This window comes from Gobius niger (assembly GCF_951799975.1).
Source record: "Gobius niger genome assembly, chromosome: 17".
Taxonomy (NCBI): domain Eukaryota; kingdom Metazoa; phylum Chordata; class Actinopteri; order Gobiiformes; family Gobiidae; genus Gobius; species Gobius niger.
Genome location: NC_136868.1, coordinates 14,974,470 through 14,996,538, shown reverse-complemented (window position 1 = coordinate 14,996,538; position 22,069 = coordinate 14,974,470). Strand labels below are relative to the sequence as shown.

General features: G+C 39.9%; 1 protein-coding gene across 1 annotated transcript; it reads right to left on the bottom strand.

Moving 5' to 3' along the window:
- Positions 1-5,671: 5,671 nt before the first annotated feature.
- Positions 5,672-21,737, bottom strand: tm6sf2b (transmembrane 6 superfamily member 2b). Its single transcript, XM_079574697.1, has 10 exons — positions 21,652-21,737; positions 17,789-17,892; positions 14,948-15,045; positions 14,761-14,864; positions 12,082-12,164; positions 11,322-11,446; positions 10,701-10,802; positions 10,353-10,445; positions 8,447-8,566; positions 5,672-5,966 (listed from the first exon to the last, which is right to left on the bottom strand). Exons 1-10 carry the CDS (start codon positions 21,729-21,731, stop codon positions 5,730-5,732), a joined length of 1,146 nt encoding a protein of 381 aa, XP_079430823.1. The 5' UTR covers positions 21,732-21,737; the 3' UTR covers positions 5,672-5,729.
- Between the last annotated feature and the right edge of the window lie 332 nt (positions 21,738-22,069).

Here is a 22,069-nt window from a genome sequence, read left to right as displayed (position 1 = left end):
AAGGTCAAACCAACAGGGGGGGGGGGGGGGGGGGGGGAGCACCCGGCATGGTCCAATGAATATGTGAATTTTTCGAAAACTTGATCCTAAAAATTGATGGGATTTTCTACGTCCGTGATGACCGGAAGTAGATAGGACTGTTAAGCTAATAAATTTACATTTCCTTTTGGGAACCACCGCTGCTACTACCTCAAACACAACCCTTGGTTCATAACAAGACTACTCCAAATATATGCATAAACAAGGCTATACTGTGACCAAGGTACTTAAGGACTAAAATATAAAAAGTCAGATGTCAGTAAATTTAACAAAGACAACTTTCAGAGGAACCTACACCATCTGAAGCAGCCCACGTATCACAAAGTTTTAATAACATGAAGAATGCATATTTGAGTTCGAACCTATGTATTGTTAAAGATGCATTATACAACTTATTATAATAAATAAAAAGTTGATATTTGTGCGTATTTGACCTGTATGACTGTTTATTATGGCGCCTTTACTTTCGATCACGTTGGTCTCTACAACACTCCAGGGTCAATTGTTTTGTTGGTTTTCTGGTGAGAGGGTCCATTACCAGTGAAAACGTTCCTAACAAGTGATCCTGGAGCGTCTTAGAGACCACTGTGATGGAAAGTAAAGGCGCCATGCTGACCACTTATACAGCTGCTGGGTCACTACAAGGTCAAATGCGCAAAAAATATCAACTTTATTTTTTCACATGACAAGTTGCATAATGCACCTTTAACTAGAGATGTTGACTTTGGCTTACTCATTCCACCTCCACAGTTATGCTGTCTCTGTGTAGTTGGATAGATTATAAAATAGATTATTATGATACACTCATGCTTTGTCAAAGACACTTGTCCAAGGTTAACTGCATTAGCACTGGCCTCGCTTTAGCAGCATCCATTTTAATTAACAGTCTCTGCAGTCAGAGTGTATATTTTATAATGAACTCACCTCTAAAGGTGCCCCCTGTTGGTTGGTTGCAACATAGATCACAGCCCACTCAGTGATTAAAAATTCTAAGTAACTCGATAAGAATTCCCGAGGTGATGATTTCTGTCTTTTCACCGCGGTTTCATCAGACAGTTTATTCATGTACACGACATTAAAATTCACTTTGTATTTTGGAAGTTGAGGAAGATACAAATTATGAGGCCTAATGACAAGTGGCTCTCCTGCAGATGTTTCATGATGACGTCTCTATGGAAACAGGCTGCAAACATCATTGTAATCTGAACGTAAAGTGCTCGTGAAACAAAAGGGCTTCTTCCACACAGCACAGAACTCAATTATTGTCTGAATGTGATCAACATGTTGGTGAAAAATACACTACGGTTACAAAGTTTGAGGTCACTCAGGCCAGTTCTATAGTTTCTCTAATCACAGTTTTCAGATGTGCTAGCATAATTACACAAGGGTTTTCTCATCATCAATTATCCACTACCACGATTAACTAACACAATGTACCATTAGAACTCTGGAGTCATGGTTGCTGGAAATGCGCAAGTTTCCAAAAAGGTATATGATTGGTTTTATGGTTATCCTCTTTGAAAAAAAAAAAGTGCTTTTCTATCAAAAATAAGGACATCTTGAGTGCCCCGAAACTTTTGAATGGTACAGTATGTCCCAAGAAAGAAATGCTGGTTTTCATTTCAACATCATCCCCTAAGGAAAAATTCAATGTTCAATAAAAACAGCGAATCCTATGAAGTAAAAAAAAAATCCTTTGTATCAGGTGTAGTTAAACTATAGCATGATTATTCAAATTAACAACTGCATGAAGAGTTGCTATAATGTTAAACTGTATACTTTTTTTCTTTGTCTTGGACCCAGAGGACACATTTAGGAATAATTGCCTTCCAGATACTGTGAAGTAAACATATTCAAATCAAGCAATTATTTCACAATAACAAAAGCGATTTAATAAATACTTTATTTAACTATCTGTTATGATCTGGGCGACTGCAGTTGGTCAGGTCGAGGTTCAGAAACACAAGAGTGAGACATGAACATCCTGAATGACCAGGTTATTCCATCAATGCATTTCTTCTTCCCTGATGACACGCACATACTCCAAAATGACAATGCCAGGATTCATCTGACCATCACAGAGTCCAGATCTAAACCCCATTGAGAATCTTTGGGATGTGCTGGGTAAGGCTTTGCGCTGTGGTCGCACTCTCCCATCATCAAAACAAGATCATGGTGAAAAATCAATGCAACACAAGGTACTTTGACTTTGCGGGCGCTCATTGAAACAAAGCCACAGCAAATGTATGCTGAAACCAAAGCTAAAGGTGCTTCAACCAAATGTTAGAGCGTGTGACCATTTTTTGTGGTGACTTTTTTGGGGGGGTCAGCCAGTGTAGTTATTCATCATTACAAAACATAGAGATTTAAAAGTTGTTTGTGTTTCCATTTTTTGTTTTGGTTCTTACGACTCTGGGTTGCTTAAACAAGTATGCTGTAAACCTATGATCTAAATGCTTCAGTGCTTAGATGTTTATTTCATTTAGATGTTGCGTGCCCTACACTGGTTCATCTGAGAGCACTTACTGTGTAATATGAAGTGCCTGAGGGCTGGATGCAGAGGGAAACGGAAAAATCCATACTTGGGCGCTAAGTGGGGAGATTGAATGCTATGATGTTTACGGATATATGCAAATGTGTTATTTTCATCCGGATGATGATCATTTTGTTTTCACCGCAAAGTCAATACATTAGCATTTAAGCCCATTTACTAATAGATTCCCTAAAGATTTCATAATAAGTTGCTCATTAATTCCCGCTTTAATTGCTGCTTGTTGCATTCATTACGGATGCACCTCAGAAGACATATTTCCTTATTATGTTGCAGTACCTCTGATTTGAATAATTTTATCTCCGTGGGGCTGGTGGAGGTCTCCTGTGGCTCTCATCATGGGATTACACAGCTATTTGCGGCAGCCGAGTTTGATTTAAAGCCTGCGTCAAGCAAACAGAATGCACAGTTAGCATGTACGAGGCGGCACATCAGTGGAGAAACATGCTGAGAGAGTGAATTTGATAAGTCCTACCTCCTTTTCTGCATCTGTGGCCTATTGCCTCTGCAAAGTACCAGGATAATTACTTTTGAGTGGGCACGCTGTTATTATTGATGGGCCAGGGAATCTATAAATAACTGTCAAGCAAACACTGTGTTCTTGGTGGCGCCTCACCTGCAGTACTGACATAATGTTAAACCTGAAAGAAATAATGCGGCTGCCCTCAGGAGAAAAGCAAATGGGGTTTTTAAGTGACCTCCCAAAAATCTGCACTATCTTAATTTAATATAGGCTACTTTTATAACATTTTGTTTTTATTACTTTTTAGTGTTCGATCATGATATATTATCTACCCGATATGCAGTCCCCCCGTTTTTTCAACATTATAGCAACGTATTTTGCTACATCTTGCTCTCATCATCATTTTGTATCATCAGTGGCATTTTTATGAAGAAAAATTTAAACAAATCACAGTTATATTCTAAAAGCATAAGCAATGTGGGAGGGAGAGCCCCATATTCTGAGAAACTAGTGTTTGATGTGCACCCAGGTCACTTGGAATAGTATAGTTGCATCATGGCCAAAATGTTGCATTTTCAAAATAACTATAGTGGCAATGGTATACCTACAGTAGTATAGGCCTCTACAACAATGTGGTTTTATGACGTTCTTAATGCTACATTATGGGTCTTTGAAAGGGGCTTTTGGCTAGTTTGAAAGGTGATCTGGTAAAGCTTTGGTTTAGACATGCTTTAATTCTGATAATTCTCGCTGCATTGGGTCGTAATCCATGTGGGATAGTGTAAAAGAACATCAGGTGCTCTTCAAGGACAAGGACAGCGAGATACAGAAATGTATTTATTTAATGAATTTATAGATTATTTTAATAGTCCTGTATTTGAGAGGGACGCTTCTCGTTAACAGCTCACCATTTTGGAGTCCTCTGTTGTCCTTGCCTTTTCGCCCCAAACCTCCCCCATTTCATTATCTTCTTTTCCACAGACCCGCGTGCATTTGATAATAAAAACAAAGCCTAATGTTAAGTCTCCATTTGATGTCTTTTTAACTACAGTGATGAGAACCGCTGCAGACTGGGCCACCCACACAGAGCAGCACCGAGCAGTAAGTGGAGTAGGAACAAAGGGATCAAGGATTTATGCAGAGAAGCAAAGAAGCACTCTCAATTTGGGGATGCGGGACAAACAGAAAGCACAATAACACACTGCTGTTTTTACATTCAAACATCACAAGCGTGTCTATGTGAAGCTGAGATAGTTTTGAGTGGCGCTGGTACTGTAGAGACAGCAGAGGCGGGCGTGGTGAGGAGCTGTTATATTCTGCTGTGTGGGTTGCAGGGGCTCGGTTTAGTGGACTGTTCTTGTGACTAAGCAAGAATTACCATCACATTTCACTGTCAAAACATAAAGGAGCAAGTTATGCAAGAGAGCCTCCAAATGATGTAACAAGGGCCGTGCGATAATATGAAAACAAGCCAAGGGTCACTGTAAACAGAGCACTATGTGATTAACAGACAAGGTGCCGGGTATTAATGCGTTTCCTCAGCAGAGTGGCTCCCTTTGACATTGTAGTGTGATTAGCTCAGAGTAGTGTCGCTGCTCCTTCATGTTGAGAGGAGCCAACTCTTGTGGTCAGAGCATCTGTTTTATATACAGTACCTTAAGACCTTACTGTACCTAAAACCCTGGGAAAAACCTAGTAGGACATGCTGGAGTGACTGTGGCTCTAACACCTTGGGAAGAGCTGGAAGACACCTGCATGGATATGGAAGTCTGGGCATCTCTGCTGAGACTGCAGCCTCCACAACCCGGCCCAGATAAAGAGGAACAAAATGGATGCTTTGCTGTGTCGTGTGGGGTTTGGTGGATTTTTTTTTTTTACAGCAAAGAGTCCATAATGGTCTTGAAGAAAGCAGCTTTTTAAAAAGTAAACAAAAAGCTAACTTATCAGTCAAACTGCAAATTTCTTCTTCTGAGACACTGAAGAGTTACAAAGAGCCCCCCACAGCTGCTGCACAGTAGAGGCTTCACAAGAGGAGCTACAGGAAACAAAAAAGGGACAAACAAGGAGGTATCCGGGCAAGACTCTCAGCAAAAGCCACACATGCCTTCAACTGTTCTGGCTAATGGATGTTCAGTGGAGAATAAAACAGATTAACTGCTAAACTCCTCCCAGAATAATGTGAAATGCTGTTGTGGAGTGGAGAGAGCAGCACACGAGGAAAAGGAAGGAGGAGGTGGAGGAAATGACCAGTGCAGGACACCACGCTCTGAAACAGGGACAAACCCAGGAGGCGCTGCACTGTTTCAGAGGATCAGAGGAGACTGAAGGCAGCCGGCCAGGTTTCCTCCGGGGGGTACGGTTTCCCCGACCTCCTGCTGGTCAGGTTGACCCACAATGGCAGCATGGCTCAGTCGCAGCGGCTCAGGACTAACTAACTTACTGACTTAAATAACTATTACAAAGTTTGAAGCACATGAACAACTTTTTTTATTTGGTCAGTTTATTTTGAAAGAAGTTTTCAGCTTACAATTTTGTAAATCTCTATCAAAAACTTTTTTTTTTTTTTTTTTACAATAGCCCCATTGCAATATAGTTTTTCAACCGACTTTCCTCCAAATATGTCAATTGGAAACAAACCACACAAAACAATCCAGCCATTATTTTGTTTTGTAGTTCTCACTTCTCTTTGTACTTGGTGTCTTTCTCCTCGCTGTTGGGCAGACCAGTCTGTCCAGGGAATGGTGCAATCTTCAGGAAGAAGTAAGGGTTACTCCGCACTCTCGCAGCTACCAGGATGGGAGTGAGTACATAGATTAGATTAGCTGTCAGCACCGCGGAGAGCGACTCAGCCGGGATACGGTATGGAGCAGTGGTGCGCGGGTGGAGGGAGCCCCCGATATGAGTCCACTGGCACTGGGGGAGGACACAAGGCAAAGAGATTAGTTAGGGCTGCAAGATTCATCACAATCACACTGACATTTTAGTTGGAAGAAGATTTCTTTTGCAAACAACAAATCACCTTGTCTTTGTTTATCGTGTTGATGCTTCATGAATGTATTTCAAATGCGCTCTGTGAATTCAATCTGGATTATAATAATCATAGTCTATTCACAATGGCATAGGCGCCATGGCAACAGGTCATAAAAGTAGTCACTGTGGTTGGTTCATTTCACAAGATTTACAAGCCAATTGGTGATAACTTGATTCCCGAAACTAGAACTTGCTTTTTTTAATGGGTTGCATGATTTTGGGCAAATATTTTAGAAAATGAACCCTCTATAGAGAACACACAACACTGGCAACATACCATGGGAGAACATCGATTAAATTTAAATCCAAATGACCAAAGTGAATAAGAGGGAATGTTGACCAAATCTACCAAATCACTATATGAAAGTGCAACATTGAGCCAGTACAAATTGAATTTTAAATAAGTGCATCTACAGAAGGTTGTGAGTAGAAGGTGCAGAGAGTTAAGTACTTGGAGTCAATGGTCTGGAAGAAAGAAGAGTGTGAAGAGAGGAGAGAGGTGTCAGGCGTTATGTGTGAAAAGCGAGTTTCAGCAAGAATGAACAAAAAGGTCAAAAGAAACCACTTTATAGACAAACGGCATAGTTAGAGTTTGAGTAAATGAGAATGGTGGTATTACATATGAGTAAATCCTGGCGACAGCTTATGTTGGATGTTTGCAGATTAATATTGTGACGTTAGATTGGCATAGTTTTCAGTATATGACCTCAGGCAATGCTTCTCAACTTTTGGGCTGGGACCCAAAGGTGTCTCACCGGACAATTTTCGCATGCCTTTTCCAAAAATGACTTTTGACTGTTTTGATGATTGCTTCTTTTTTTATTGATTTAGGAAGGCACAGCGTGTAACATTTCGAATAATACTGTTGCCAGCAAAACAAAACATGCTCATAATGTCCAGCTAGACACAGAATATGTGTCTAGCTGTTTCAATTTTTGCATTGTGTAATCAAAGAATGGATTTGTATGTGGACCTATTCAAACCTCATATTTGGCGGCAAAGGAACAGCAAAGATACATATTTGTTTGGTCATTTTTTTAAGTATTTTTCTAATGATAAAATGAATGAACAGCAACAGGCGGCCCGCGGGCCAGATTCAGCCCGCGAGGTGATTTAACCCAGCCCCTGACCAGTGTGCTCATCATTCCAGCCACTAGGGGGGCAGCTTAAATTAAAAAAGGAAAGAATTCCACACATGTCCAGCAGAGGGCACTGATATAATAAGAGATCAGAATATAAACACATTAAAGCCACATGGTAAATGGTCAGTCTGCCCCAGGGCAATGACAGTGCACTTTGAGGAACTTGTGATACAGGCTTGTAAGTGCAAACCGTTATTATTTATTACAGTCCTGTCAGGCTTTTGACCAAATCACTGCAATAGTATTTTCCTGTTTACATTATATGCGGCCGTGACACACTGAGGCCGTGGGTTTGTCTCATTATTTATTTTGGTCATTTTGCTTCGTTTGTTTCATTTGCAATATCCATCAGCTAACAATAACCATCTGATTCATTTATTAAGTTAATAATTATGTCACATTGTTGGTTTAAAAGTGTGTTTATTTATTCATTTACTCAGTGTACAAGCTTACATGTACCACATGGTTGGAAACAATTGAAGGTGTGATCTTTACCTTTATTTATTTTAAAATCTCAGGCTGAACCATGTGGCAGGGGGGGAAACTGGTTTAAACTTTGCTTTGAGTTTGCTTTTGTATATGATTTTTGATTTGTATTTTATGTAAAATATGAAAACTTGCCAGCTAAACTTATTTTGGGAATTTACCCATCAAGCTAATGGTACTTACCTGTGGGAGGTCTCTCCCATTAGGAGAGGTATACAAGCTGACCTCTTGTAGTCACTGGGGGAAAATGCCATTGTGTTCATGCATGTGAGATTTGTTATTGAGAAGTTCCTTACTGTGGAAGAATACATTTTGCTTGGTAAGATCCCCACTTTTTGTGTGAAGTCTTCCTGCCCATTTCAACAACTCTTGGCCGGCTTCTCCACAAAGCTGGATTTTGGCCCACAACCCAAATGAGTTTGACACCCCTGGTATAAAGTGATCAACTGTTCTGTTCCCAGATGGGACCAGCGACCGCAGTGCTGAGCTAGGGACTCCTCTCCAGATCTTGAGCTATAGGTTCATGATCATATTAGCCTAATAAGCCTATTTGTGTGAGATCTTCTGATGCAGGAAACATGAAGTGATCTGCATCTATCTTGACTCATCCTTCCAGCTCTGATTCGAAAGGTCAGTAAACATCACAGCAGTTTTGGCTTTCCACTTGAGTATGCATCAGCTGGAGCATATTCAAAGTCAGATCCGTCTATTGAGTATTTGTCGTGGGGGTGTTACCTGGATCATGGCTCCCGCAAAGAATATGGTCCAGTCTGCCATCCAGGTGCAACCGGGCTTAAGCAGGCCGTAAACAAACGCACCCAACAGTGGCAGCCCGTAGAAGAACTGGTGCAGCATCTACAATGAAAAAGCATTAGTATGACAGCAATACATGTTTGAACAGTTATTGATCCAGCAGCCCAAACAATACATTCAATAAAGTTTGAGCTTAACACTGGCATTTTTATAGCACTTTTCCTGTGTGACAGCTACTGCATTAATGGAACAAGTGCAGTGATATTTCTTGGGGTTCACCCACTATAAAAAAGTTAACTTAAATGCCATTATTACACATTATCAGCTTGTTAATCTAAAGAGATATTTACTGGATCAGCAAGAGCCTGAGATGTGATCAGACACGGCTAAAATGAAACTAATCTGAAGACAGTTTTAGAGCAGGACACTCTAATCATATTTCATGGGTATAAAAAAAAAGTGTATTTTCAGTGCACACACAATACGTAGTAGTGTTAGTATTCTTCTTCTTCGTAATACTGGGAAATCGATTTGCAAAAAGAATCCCCTGTAAACCCAAGTACTATTGTCCTTTCTATTATATGTCCTCCCACTCAATACAACCAAGTTATCAAGTGGCATATTTAATGGTCAATTAGATGAAGGGGTGCCAGATTCATTGGCAGGAATACTTTAGGGACATTCAAATTCCCCTATGCTCTTAAAGCATATATATTGCGTGAGGAAGCCAGACTAACCCCAAAGTCACTTGTGACCTCTGTCGGGAAAAAAAAAGCCCCATTAAAATGTACATTCATTTTTCTTGAATTAAGTTCCGATGTGAGAGCCCATCGCTATACAGTCTTTGAAATGCAAATGCCGCTCTGTGTAATGCAAGATCACATTTTCTTACTTTAAGGCTTAGCTCAAATTTGCACGCCAAGCACAAATCACTCGTTCTGCACTGGGGTCATTACGGAGGCAGCTCTGACCTCCAACGTAAAAATATTTGGTCCATGAAGGCGCTCCTCTTTATAAAAAAAAAACTCAAATTACTGCACTGAACGGTCCCCTTTCATTCTGTGTCGGCCTCCATGTGAATCCCAATGAGATGAGCCCCGGGCCTTGGAGCCAATCGCGTGTCCTTCTGTTAAATGCTGCTTTAGCGAATAGTGCTAACAAACACCATTGAGAATTTTTGCTAGTTTTTCTTGGTTTAACTTTGTGTAGTGTTTATTACCTGTTTTTTATAAATAATTTGGAAAACCTGTCATATGTGAGTTGCAAAAACTTGAGAGAATTACTGGTGGGGGATAAAAAGGTCAAACAAGCAGACCATGAAACACTAATGCAACAAACTTAATTTAGGCCCTGGCCCAGCGCTACTCTCGGATTCTGCTCACACACTCCTCTGGTGCCTGGCGAGATGCTGATGGGGGGCTTTGGGAGAAGGATTAGCTTATCAAGTTCGCAGCGAGCGCTTTCGTCTCTCTGATCAATGTCGTGCGAATGCTGCCCGGGCTGCAGGGCGGACAAGGTCTCCAGATAACCTATCGACTATTCAGAGGTGTACCGCAACAAAACACATGAAAAACACACTCTTGCCGGGTCACGGGGGAAAGAAAAGGCCCGATGAAGTGGCGCCAGTGATTGCAATCGGTTATCCGTCTTAGACAAATGAAGGAAAGATGCACACAAGATGCCCGGGCCTTTTCAACCCTGACTCATTGTTGGTGTAATGATGAAAAATGGTCGCGTAATCAGGGAGGAGATAAGGGCAAGCCTCCAATGAACACGGAGCAATATAGAGGAGAGGACAGAGGCTTTGCCAGGCAGAGTTCAGGAGAGGACAGACTGAGAGCGAGGGAGACAGCGAAGATATGAGCAGACAAAGGATAAAGGGAGGTACCATAACTCTGGGGAAGCCCACGGGGTCCTTGAGGTAGGGCTCATACTGCCTCAGGTAATCGGAGCAGACTTCCAATGGGGCATCTAGAGCCACCTACAGAGAACATAGATGTTTTTACAAAATGCAACACTAGACTAAGCCTTGTATTACTTATCTTGCTAAAATAGGCATATCTCCAGTTATTTTATTACACCCGTCCATCCATTTTCTTATTTATCCACTTTATACCAAATTTTGTTCGTGCCATGACTACACACATTTCATCACACTTATTCAATAAAGAAAAAGCTGACCATCTGACAAGTAAACTGAAAAGTAAAACTAATGCAGTTTGGATGAAAGACTCACCAGACCCCTGAGAATGGTAAATGCAATGGCTCCCAAAAGAAGCACGACCAGGACGAGGTCTTGGGGGCGCCAGATCAGCTTCATACACTGCGCCTGTTGGGCCTATCAGAACAAGTACAATATGTAGCAATGTATTTATGATGCTTTACACATAATCAGTGGAAGCTTTCATATTCTCTAACCTCTTTTGTCTCTTTTCGTCACCTTTTTGTCTCTTTCTTTGTCCCTTTTTCATCCCTTTTTGTCTCTTTTTCATCAAATTTTTGTCTCTTTTTCAACACATTCTTGTCACTTTTTTGGTGTCTTTTTTACTTTTGGTTTAAGTGGGGGGTAAGAGGTTAAGGTAATGCTTTATATTAAGGTGTGCTCATTAAGTATTAATAAGGCACTAATAAGCATTAATAATATGCTTGTAAAGTGTTAACACACTGCCTATTATTTTTATCTGTTACTAATACGTACTACATACTAATAGGCCATAATAATACGCTTATTCATAGCCAAACCTCAACCTAACCCTGAGCTTAACCCTTACCCTAACCCTAAAATGATTACTAATCACCATAATCTAAAGCGATGCCGAGGTTAACAACACCCTCACTAAAGCTTCTGATCGCTTACATTGTATCCGCCAATGAGAGGTCTGTCCTTGGGCCGAGTGAACAGAGAGACGGCTCCCAATATGGGCATCAGCAGGAACAGAAAGTTGAGCCAAAACGCTGGACGAATCTCTGAGCCGTACTTTCCTGTGACATATAAAGGAAATAACTTTTTAAGACTGGCATTGTAAGTTGATTGACAGATTTAGCTCAAATCATGCACAATCAAAAGCAATAGCACTAATAATAAGGATAAAATAGCAAAACTTATGTACTTATCCAAATCTGCCAGTGCAAATAAACAAAGCACGGTATACTGGACTGTGTAACAAGCATATGGGCTAAAAATAAAAAAAAACAATAAAGTCCAAGCCTGCTGGTCCCTTGGGTGGATTGTCTTCTACGCGCCTTATAAATAGGAATATACACATACTACATTCAGTTGACAGTAATACAGCATAGCATCTTTTTAAACGTCTATGCAGCCTGTGAAGTGAAAGCCTTTCCTCGATATCTGTGATAAAACAACAGAGGAAACAGCGCACAGCCCACAGAGGAGCTTGATCTGGTGACACTTATGTATGCGGTTTGAAATGTCAACAACAGATGCTTTAAGTCAGTTTGGCATCTTTGTTCTCTGGCGTGACGGGGCATGTTGTCGTGTAGTGTCACGGCGGCAGCCCTGAACCTCTCTGCGCGGGACGCGGCGGTGCAGATGTTCATTTGATTAGAGCTCGTCTTTGTGGGAGCGGGTTTTTTTTTTTTTTTGGAGAGAGACTCACCTGACACGATGCCCGAAATAAACACACTCATGTTGGCACACAGCGAACCGGCCCAGAGCAGCCCCACGGTGCGGTACGCCTTCCTGTGGGCAGAGACGGAGGAGAGAGAGAGAGACGCTATTACCTGTGATGAGAGGTGAGGGGGGCAGAAATCTGGCTGGAGGATGAAAAAGAAGCTGTGGGTTTGTGTTTAAAGGGATATTTCAGGATTTTTGTCATAGGACCTCATTTCCTACTTATCCAGAGTGTTGTTGATTTCTGGAGATATATATATATATATATATTTCATTCATGCAGTCCTTATATTTGAGAGTTTAGTGGTGCTAGGCTAGTGCTAGGCTAGCGCATGTCTATGGTAACTAGTAGCCTACATTAAAAACCTCTTCAAAATCATCAGTAGTCCTCCAAACGTTACCATATCTGATTTGTAGAAAGCTCCTTTGTGTAGTAATGCCGGCCGCAGGTAAACAAACTACTGTAGATCCAGCAACCATAGCAGATCACTCCGCCACTGTGTAGTTTACAACCAGGAAGCTGATGCTGCTCAAATATAAGTTCTTTTAAATGCAAAATAGTTATATTAAAAAAAATATTCAGTCAACACAGACATTTATATTGGTAATCTGGTGATTTGCCTCAGGTGCACTGTGTTGGGTCAGACTGTTTTTTAATGCAGGCTACTTGTTACCATAGACATGCGCTAGCCTAGCACTAGCCTAGCACCACTAAACTCTTCAAATATAAGGACAGCATGAATTAAAAAAAAAAATATTTCCAGAAATCAACAACAGTCTGGATAACTAGGAAATGTCAAAAATCCTGAAATATCCCTTTAAACTCAGCAGGAGAAGCACTCGGCATACTTTCAGTACTGATCTTTCAAAAATAAACATACCTATATGTTTATATCTGTCATCCTCAGAGCATAATTGCCTCAGTCATCTTTCGGCCAAATTGAGACTTTTAGCCATGTTTTACAATACTAATAATGGAGTATCTTTAGGTATTACTGACTATGTCCTCCACCACACACAAAAAACACACACAGTCTGTCCAGGTGTTCTTTTACCATTACTTCTAAATACGACTGATACTTTTACTAATACATGCAACTACAGCTACAGCAACCTACTAAAAGAAATGCTTCGCTACTTTATTACTACTTAAACCAAATAACAATACTTTTACTGATTTGTATGAGTCGCCTTTCCAAGTATTACTAGTGGTGACAGCAACACGTACACACTGAAAAGTACAACTTTTTCTTCAGATTTTCCTCCTTTAAATGAAATGATGTAATTAAAGTTTCTTGGGCGTCAAAGCTTATTTTATTCCTCTTCCTGAGTCTCGGCAGATAATTAGCACCTGGAGCAAAAACACTAATTAAACAGAAGCTGATCTTAAACCGAACGCTTTCTCGTCATTTATTTTTTCATCGTTCATTTCAATTCGGGAGATTGTATGACTACAGCTATTTCAGTTTTACTACAGCAGCTCTGGTTTGGTATCAACAAAACCCTGCATAACTTTCCTCAAATTGTGAGACTGCCGTTATATGAATAAATGCATCTGCCCCAAGGCGTCTCTCAGACTGAACTCTTGAACTCAGAGCGCACCTCTTAACTATTTCCCTCACCAGCACAAAATCTAGGCTACGGTTATGTTGAATGTGTGCACAAGACAAAGGCAAAAACACATCATTTGCAGAGACACTCTACAGTTGTTATTCTGCATATAGAAGAGATAATGCCCCTATAGTGTCCATACTGTACTGTGTAGAAGACAGACATAATGAATGGTAGAGAACGTTGAGTTAATGTGCAGAAAACGTTCAAAGTTCAATCTTTACACACTGTAATCTAATTATTATTATTTTTATAAAGCTTGCATTTTAAACAGCCCTTTTTTGTGGGACTTACAGTTTTGCTCAGTCGAGTATAGGGCTGGGTGCCATTAAACAATACCAGTATCGTACATTAAAAAAAAAAAAGGTTTAGGTACAACTGGTATCAAAAAATATCAAAAGCATACTGAGATTTTGTTCTTACCTGAGCTTAGACGAGTTGATTTGTACCTTTCTGGTCTTTACATGTACGCTCAGTCACGCAAACAGATCAAAGATGTGGACTTCGAAGTGCTCCTAAGGTGTTATTACATCACAATATAGTACCCCTTTTTCTTTAATTTTGTATAACTATAGCTACTTGGATCGTGTAACTACTAACCGTATTTAAATAGGAAAAACATGGAAGAGCTTGGTCGCTTCTAACTTCACCCCCGTTTGGCCCCATAGAGGAGAGGAGGAGAGGCTAAAGGCTAACAACATACTTTGGTCTTTTTGCGTGACTGAGCTCACGCACAAAGACCAGACGGGTACGGATCAACTCGTCTACGCTCAGGTAAAAACATATCTCAGTATGGAAACTGGTGGCCTGTTCCTTTAAAAAAAAGTTTCTTGGTTGTTTCACCTCAAACAAATGATACAGATGCAAAAGAAATGAAATGGAAGGTCAAGAAATGAACACAGTATTAAACTGTTTTATGGTTCTTTGACAAATATTTTAGTATATGTGTGGAAAAAAGTATTGTTCAGGTATTGATATCAAAAACCAAGTATCGTTAAAGTCCACTTTAACCAAGAACATCATTCATCACTATGAAGCCAAGACCTTCGCTCACCTGTCTGTGATTCTGCTGATCATTATCAAGTACATGATGAAGTGTGCAATACCGTCCCAGTAACACATCATGATGGCGTACGACGTGCCCAGATAAGGCTCACCCTGAAATACACAGGGAGTTTTGTCAGTGTTCTCATGTGCTCATACATGTTGCAACTATCCGTTTCTAAATGGAAGAAATTTACTGTTTTCTGGTAGAACTCCATGAATCCGGATATAATCCCATCGTATTCCAAGGCACTGACCAGATCGATGACACAGGTGAAACAGAACTCTGCAAAAACTGTAAAGAAAACACAAGGTCACATCAAGGCTGTACTTTTGGAAGCAACAAAATCGACTGAAAATAAATTATATTTATTGTGGTAGAATGGAATTTGTTTTGTCCTTTAAAATCATTGTTGTGAAGAAATTATTTTAAAAGAATGAGCAAATCCCTTCTCTTTCAGAAATAACAAATAAATCAAAAAGTCCTATCAAGAACTGCAGCAGATTCTGTGTCCTTCCAACTTTTTGCTGAACTGCCCAAAACCTGAACTTTTTCCTGCACCTTTTGATTTTACAGTATTCCCTGCCCAACTGCAGCAGGACAGTGATCTATGGGACCCCACTGCGGGACATTAAGTAGTGGGCAGTGAGGTGGGTTAGAGGATTATTTATACTGAGTCCACTGTGAATGGGCTGCCTCTGGTTTCAGGTTAGGGCCCAACAGAGCTGAAAGGCCATGTCCACAACACGGAATAATAATCAGGACTCCGCAGAGCTAAGAGCGACGGTGCATCCAGAGCAAGAGGCTTTGTAAACATGGAGAAACTGCCAATATGTAAAAGTAAAGGGTGGAAAAAAACAGTGTCTTAAGCTCTTTGGATTTGCATATAGATTATAGGAGGAATTTCTGCCTAACACAGGTAAGACATCTTACTCCTCTACATTCATCTCTGTCTGTCCTTGGCTTACATTTATCATGTACATTTATGCAGATGATTAATAGGTCCCTGGTGCAATCACTATCTGAACTCTTCGGGCTAGTGTATATCCATGATATATGAGCCCTGCATCATTTTTGACTAGCATCTGTATGAGATTAGCACCTCGAGCATTGTACTTGCAATTGATAGTGGAAATATGCATGCAAAGAAAGAATAAAGACATGAACAATTTCACCTGCTTATTCCGCATTTTCAGAGACAGGTTGAAAAAAATCAGTCAATACAGCAATAGACATTATATAGATGATATATAATCCAAAGGCTGGTCTCGATCCCAGCTCTGGCTACTGCATAGCATTGTTGTGTCCTTGGGCAAGACACCTCACCCATTGTGCCCCTACTGGTAGGGCTGTGCAATGAATCAAAATTCAACTACGATTTCGATTATTACACTAAATGGTTACAAAATTTGCATTTCAAATTATTATTTTTTTTGCATTATTTCAGGCCACTGGGATTATTTTCCCTTCGCATTTCACGTGCCATGGTTCATGCTTTTGCCTGACATAAAAACAAACATGATGACATCTGTGTGATGATGTCATCAGGCCACGCTGCTCAGTTTACTTGCGCAGGTGTGAAACAGAGACCTCTCCTTAACTTGAAATCATTTGTACTTTTATGACTGTTCAGAAAACAGAAAATATTCATCATAGTTTTTTGATTAATAAATAAATAAATAAAATGAAGATCGTATAATAATCGTTTGAATAATTGTGATTTCAATTATGACTAAAATAATCGTGATTATTATTTTTTTTAATAATCGAGCAGCCCTACCTACTGGCATATGAATGAGAGAGTGAGCGCAAAATAGATGGAGACTACTCGTGAGCTTACATGTTTGAGGCTTGTATACAGTTATTCGCATGCACCGTCCCACCCACAAAGGTTCAGAATGTTTTCTTAGTTTAAACTATTATAGATTGTTCTTTAGTAAGAGTTCGCTCCATCGTCCTGAGATCAGGAAACATGCACCAACACCTATTAACCGGGATAATGGAGCTTACACCTTATTCAGTCAGTCAGTAGGGGGCGCAAGCTCTCCCTACTGACTGACAAATCCATGGAAACTGCCTACAACATGTTCACCATGGTTCACCACCAGGTGACACGTCTGAGGGAAAACACAGGAAGTGACCGAAACTAGTAAAGGAGGTAAACAAACCTTGTGTCTTACTGAAAGAACAATCTATAATAAATCAAATTAATGCTCTGAATAGATGTGTATTTTCCGGTACCTGTAGTTACTATTAGGTTAGTTATTGCACATTTTCCTGTCTATTTGCACCCCTTGAGTGTTTTCTTGAGAGCTGATGTAACAAGTGAATTTTTCCATTGTGAGATCAATAAAGTCCTATCATATCTTATCTCTACCCCCTGAGGTAATTTGTCAGCTCTTCAGTGGCTGTAAGTCCAGTATAAGGCTAAACATTTTTACACAGCAGTACAGCAGTAAGAGGGTGGCAGTGGCTCAGATAGTAGAGCAGGTGGCCTTATGACTGGAAAGTTGGTAGTTCAAATCCCGGCTCCAGTATATGCAGATTGTTCGTTGTGTCCTGTGTGACTGCAGCGTGTGAGGAAGTGAATGGTGGTGGTCGAAGCAGCTTAACCCCCCTGATTACAGAGGGAAGTGCAGCGTTTGAGAAGCGTCTGGGGCTTGGAAAGCGCAAAGCAAGTGTAAGCCGTTATTATTATACTGGTAAGTTAACTCTCTAGCTAAGGTCAACCCCAGGCTTGGTTTCATCAGACTTCCCCCGACTTAAGTAAGTGTGAGTGCCTCTGTGTTTCTCGGTCTACAGAGGGATGGGATCAGTCATGCCGGAGTTTGCCTAAGCCTCGCCTTGAGCCTGATCAGTCTAAGCAGCTTTCCTCATATCAGGTGAACACACTGAGCACAATTCATGTTTCCACACATAAAGGTTCTGCAAAATCCTCTGGGCTCAATTTGGAAACGCATATCTGCTATTAACCTTTGGCAATGTGTTTGGAAATGCATTTATAGAGTTGAAGGAAAGTTGTGAAATGTGCACATACCGAAGAATAGGAGGTCTTTGGGTGGGTTGCCGCGGGTGATGAGGAAATAAAAGAGGAAGACTACGACCAGCACAGCCACTCCGATCTCCAGGATGACGAACGGCCTGCGACGCACAAATCAGTGTTGCCCAATTTAACAATGACCCTATACATTCTGAAAGAGCTCACACATAGCACCATATCACCCCATTCTCAAGACACATTCAGGTTCATTTGAAGAATCAATGCAATCAAAACAGTAGAAGGCAAGTCAAATCATAATGAAATATATGAAAAATACAGATTCGTAAGAAACTATTGTGATCTGCTGAGACTCTCTAGTCCACCATTTCATCCTTTTCTTCTGTGAGGCATTGTAAGTGAATTGGCGACTATGTATGCATCACCTCAGGCCCAAAATTAGCCACCCCATTACCCCAATTGATCACTTCTCCACCGAGTAGAGACTTCTGTGTCTAAAGCAACTATCTTTGTTTCAGTTGTTTGCAGTCATGTGCATTTTATCTGGCTCTTGGGTTTGAGACATTTAGATTTCAGTCCATTATCAAACATCAAAGTCTGGTTTAGTTATAATTGCATACTGCGAACAATAATAACAATAATACCGTGTTTTAATTGCTGTCTCGCCGTTGACACCCTGCACTCTCAACAGCAATCTCCCCCTGATTTTCTGCTTCATTCTCCTAACTAATAAGCTTCTCCCTTGAAAGCTGTGCCAGTCTAGTCGTCTATACTGCTAAATTAGTAAGTGATAATGAAATGGGGGCAATGCAAACAACAAACAAACAGTGTTGTGACATTTAAAACCAAGCGGGTATTTCATATAGGGGGAAAATGACATTTCAGAACGGACATCTTTTGACCTTGGTGTGGTAATTGCGTTGGACTTGAAACAGAGGACAAACTGCCTCATTCACACTTATCTATGGCTTTGTCTTCCTTTAATATCCTGCTTTTATGAAACACTTTCAATTAGCTTCCGAGTGTTGCGAGGCATTCATATTTTATCTGCCTCAAGGGCACAGAGTGAAGGATGACCATGCAGACATCTTGCACATTTTTTCCACAAATCTATATATTGTAGAGATTTGACCTTGTTAAAGTTGTATGTGTGTGTCCTCGGGAGAATTCATTTCTTCGGTTCTTCATTTTTGTTTTGTTCAGTTTAAAGTCATGAAAGCCAATGATACTTTAAACTGCCTGACAAAACTAACTTTTTTTTTTCTGGGGTTACAAAAATATATTACTTTTTTCAGTAACTAAAGAATATTACATATTACTTACACAAAATATCTGAATATATTAGTCATTACAAAAAAAACGGTGGCCTGTTCCTGTAAATGTATGAATGAAAAAAAAGCCAAACTCCCCCGAACACTGGTGTATAAGATGTGCAGTTGGGTGTAGTTAACGTCGTCAAAACAAAACAGAGAATGGGGGAAAGAGAAGGAAATATTTGACTGCCCTGTTGCTCTGTGGCACTATTTTCATTTGATATTTTGCCAAAAGTAACTCAAAGTCGTGTTACTCAGCTAAATTTTTGAAACAGTAATGTGTAATACAAACATAATACATTTTCATGGCTGTAACTACCAATGCAGAATATACAGTTTGAAAGTACCTTGCCCAACACTGCTACCTGAACATCCTGAGTGACCAGGTGATCCCATCAATGGATATTCCAAGACGTAAATGCCAGGATTCATCCAGCTCACATTGTGAAAGAGTGGATCAGGGAGCATGAGACATCACTATCACACAAGGATTGGCCCCAGTGGTCACACTCTCCCGTTAATACAAGATCTTTGTGGAAAATGAACGTAACACTGGATCTTTTGTAATCTCTAATCACGGTCCAACAAAATATTAGAGCTCTTTTATGGCGACTTCCTTTTTAATCAGGCAGTGTATATAGTGTTGTCTTTTTCTCTTACACATAACTCCTGTTGTGTTTTTGTTTTTACTTTCCATTAACATTGAGAGAAGTGCATTGTCAATGGAACACACCAAAAAAAAAGTGTGACAGATATCAAATTCAATCTTTTGACTAATTGTCCAACTATGCATTATGTGTTTTTAATTTTTTTGTGCATCTTCCGTCTGGCAAAACAAGCCAATTGAACCTGTCTCTTCTCGCAGCAGGGCACTCTCTTGCAATCTGTTTCTTATCTGTCAAAATAACAAACTTAACTCGACAATCTTACACTGTGATTCTAAAAGCGTAAATTTGGTATTTTAGTTCATCCATCACAGTGTCAGGGTTTGGGGAGGCAGTGAGCTCAGGCCGTGTTAGCTCCAGCCTCTGTGTTTTTCTGGTCAAAGGTAGAGCAGCGTCGCAATGGGAAAGATTTATGTGCACAAGGTATCAGGCGGTAAACAACATTACATCCTCTCAAACTCACAATGCGCAAAGAAAAACAAAAGCCGTAAGTGCAGAAAGGAACGCTCCCCAGCTGCCTCCCCAGTTCAACACCAACACTGGAAGATTTATGCACACAATACGGTTTGTTTGTGGAGTGGAAGAGTTCGAGGCATATTGTGTGTCAAGAGCAATTCATCAAACTCTGCTGTGCGGTCTGTATTGATTGTCAATGTCCACACTGTTTACCACCCCTAAAACAGTGAAGAGGTTTACACAAAATCTGAAAAGAGATAAGTTCAGTATCTTCTTATTCAGCTCAGTGTGCTGTAATACTGTAGTACTGTAATACAATAAATAAAAGACATGGTTGAACCAAAATGACTGTGGTTGAAAACTGATATGAATTTGCAGCTTTGTAAAGTTTGAGGGCTATCTCTGACTCAGGAAAATAATATTAGTCCATTAAGTTGAGTTGATGGTGGTGCAGCACCTCCACACGTGAAGCAAGAGTGACCTCTAGAGGAAAAAGCAGCGTTTTCAGTCACGCACATGAGGAATCATTGTGTCTTTTTGTATCCAACAGAAACTTTTACCTGTCACAGGTTTGATGATATTGGGCATTATTAGTTAGTATTAGTAGTTAAATAAATTAGCAGGAGCAACATGAGCAATAGTTTCTGTTCTCTACTTTCTTAAAATTGTAATGCGGATGATGCCAGCCTGTACTGCTCTGGAACAGCTCCTTTCTACAGTAGAAGACGAGCTCACAGTCCTAAAACAATGGTTTGATCTAAACAAACTCTGAATGAATCCGAGTAAAACCAAAATATTATATATATAGAAAAGTCAGTGATCATACAATTCTAAAAGAGTTCATGCAAATACATTTTTAGGAGCTACCATTGATGGAAAACTTTAATGGAAATCGCATAGAAGTATATTAAAAACTAAATTAGAAAAATTAGAAGAATTTAATTGATGACATGATTTAGTTTAGAAATAAATTAACATAAAGCAAAATGTATATATACATATATTGGAATATTGAAATGTATGTTATTAACATAGATACATGTTTATTTCTCTTCTTGATATTGTTTATGATAAATGTTTGTGTTTGTTTTCCCGTGGAAGTATGTAAACTGAGTTAGGCATAATAAGTTTTCAATTCAGCCTGAACCCTTTTGGTCGTGTTGTACACGAATAATTGGAAATGTTTGTTTAATGTCTAAACCACTACTACTAATACAACTTGAATCACTTAGTTAGGTGTGAATGTCTTTTCATTTAGACATTGACGCATGACTGCGAGTAAATTCTTGAATAAAAATGTATTTTATCAAAACTGTTTTAAAATATTTTGACTGGAGAACTTTGAATTTTGTAGAATTTTGCACCTATAAGAATATTGCACCTCAGTATTTGAATTCAGTATTAAATGTAATATATTTTGAATGCATAATAGCTCTTTTATTTGACAGAGGAAAAAATCTCCACTTACTCTTGAAACTCAGGTGTGACGTTCATGGCATAAAGGACGCCGAGAGCAGTAAACGAGAATAAGAAAACAAACGTCTCCATCTTTCCACAAGCTGTAAAAGCAAATATCCATTTGTTACAAAAAACAACTCAAAATCAGCAGAGTACAAAACTGAGGTAAAAGAGAAGAAGGAGCAGCTCTTACCGTGAGGCTATCCTTTTAGTGGATTAATCAAATTGCAGCCAGCCTGAGGAAACCATGGCCTTTACTGGGACCATAATGATGTGAGCACAAAGGAGCTTTTGGGAACAAAGTTATGCAATTTGGTTTTGTCAGAGATTTGCATAAGTCGAATTAGAATCGACATTCCTTGCTCAATTAAAGTGTAACTCTGTGGCGCAATAAAGGTTTGTAGGTTTTAATGTATGTAGTCAAAATT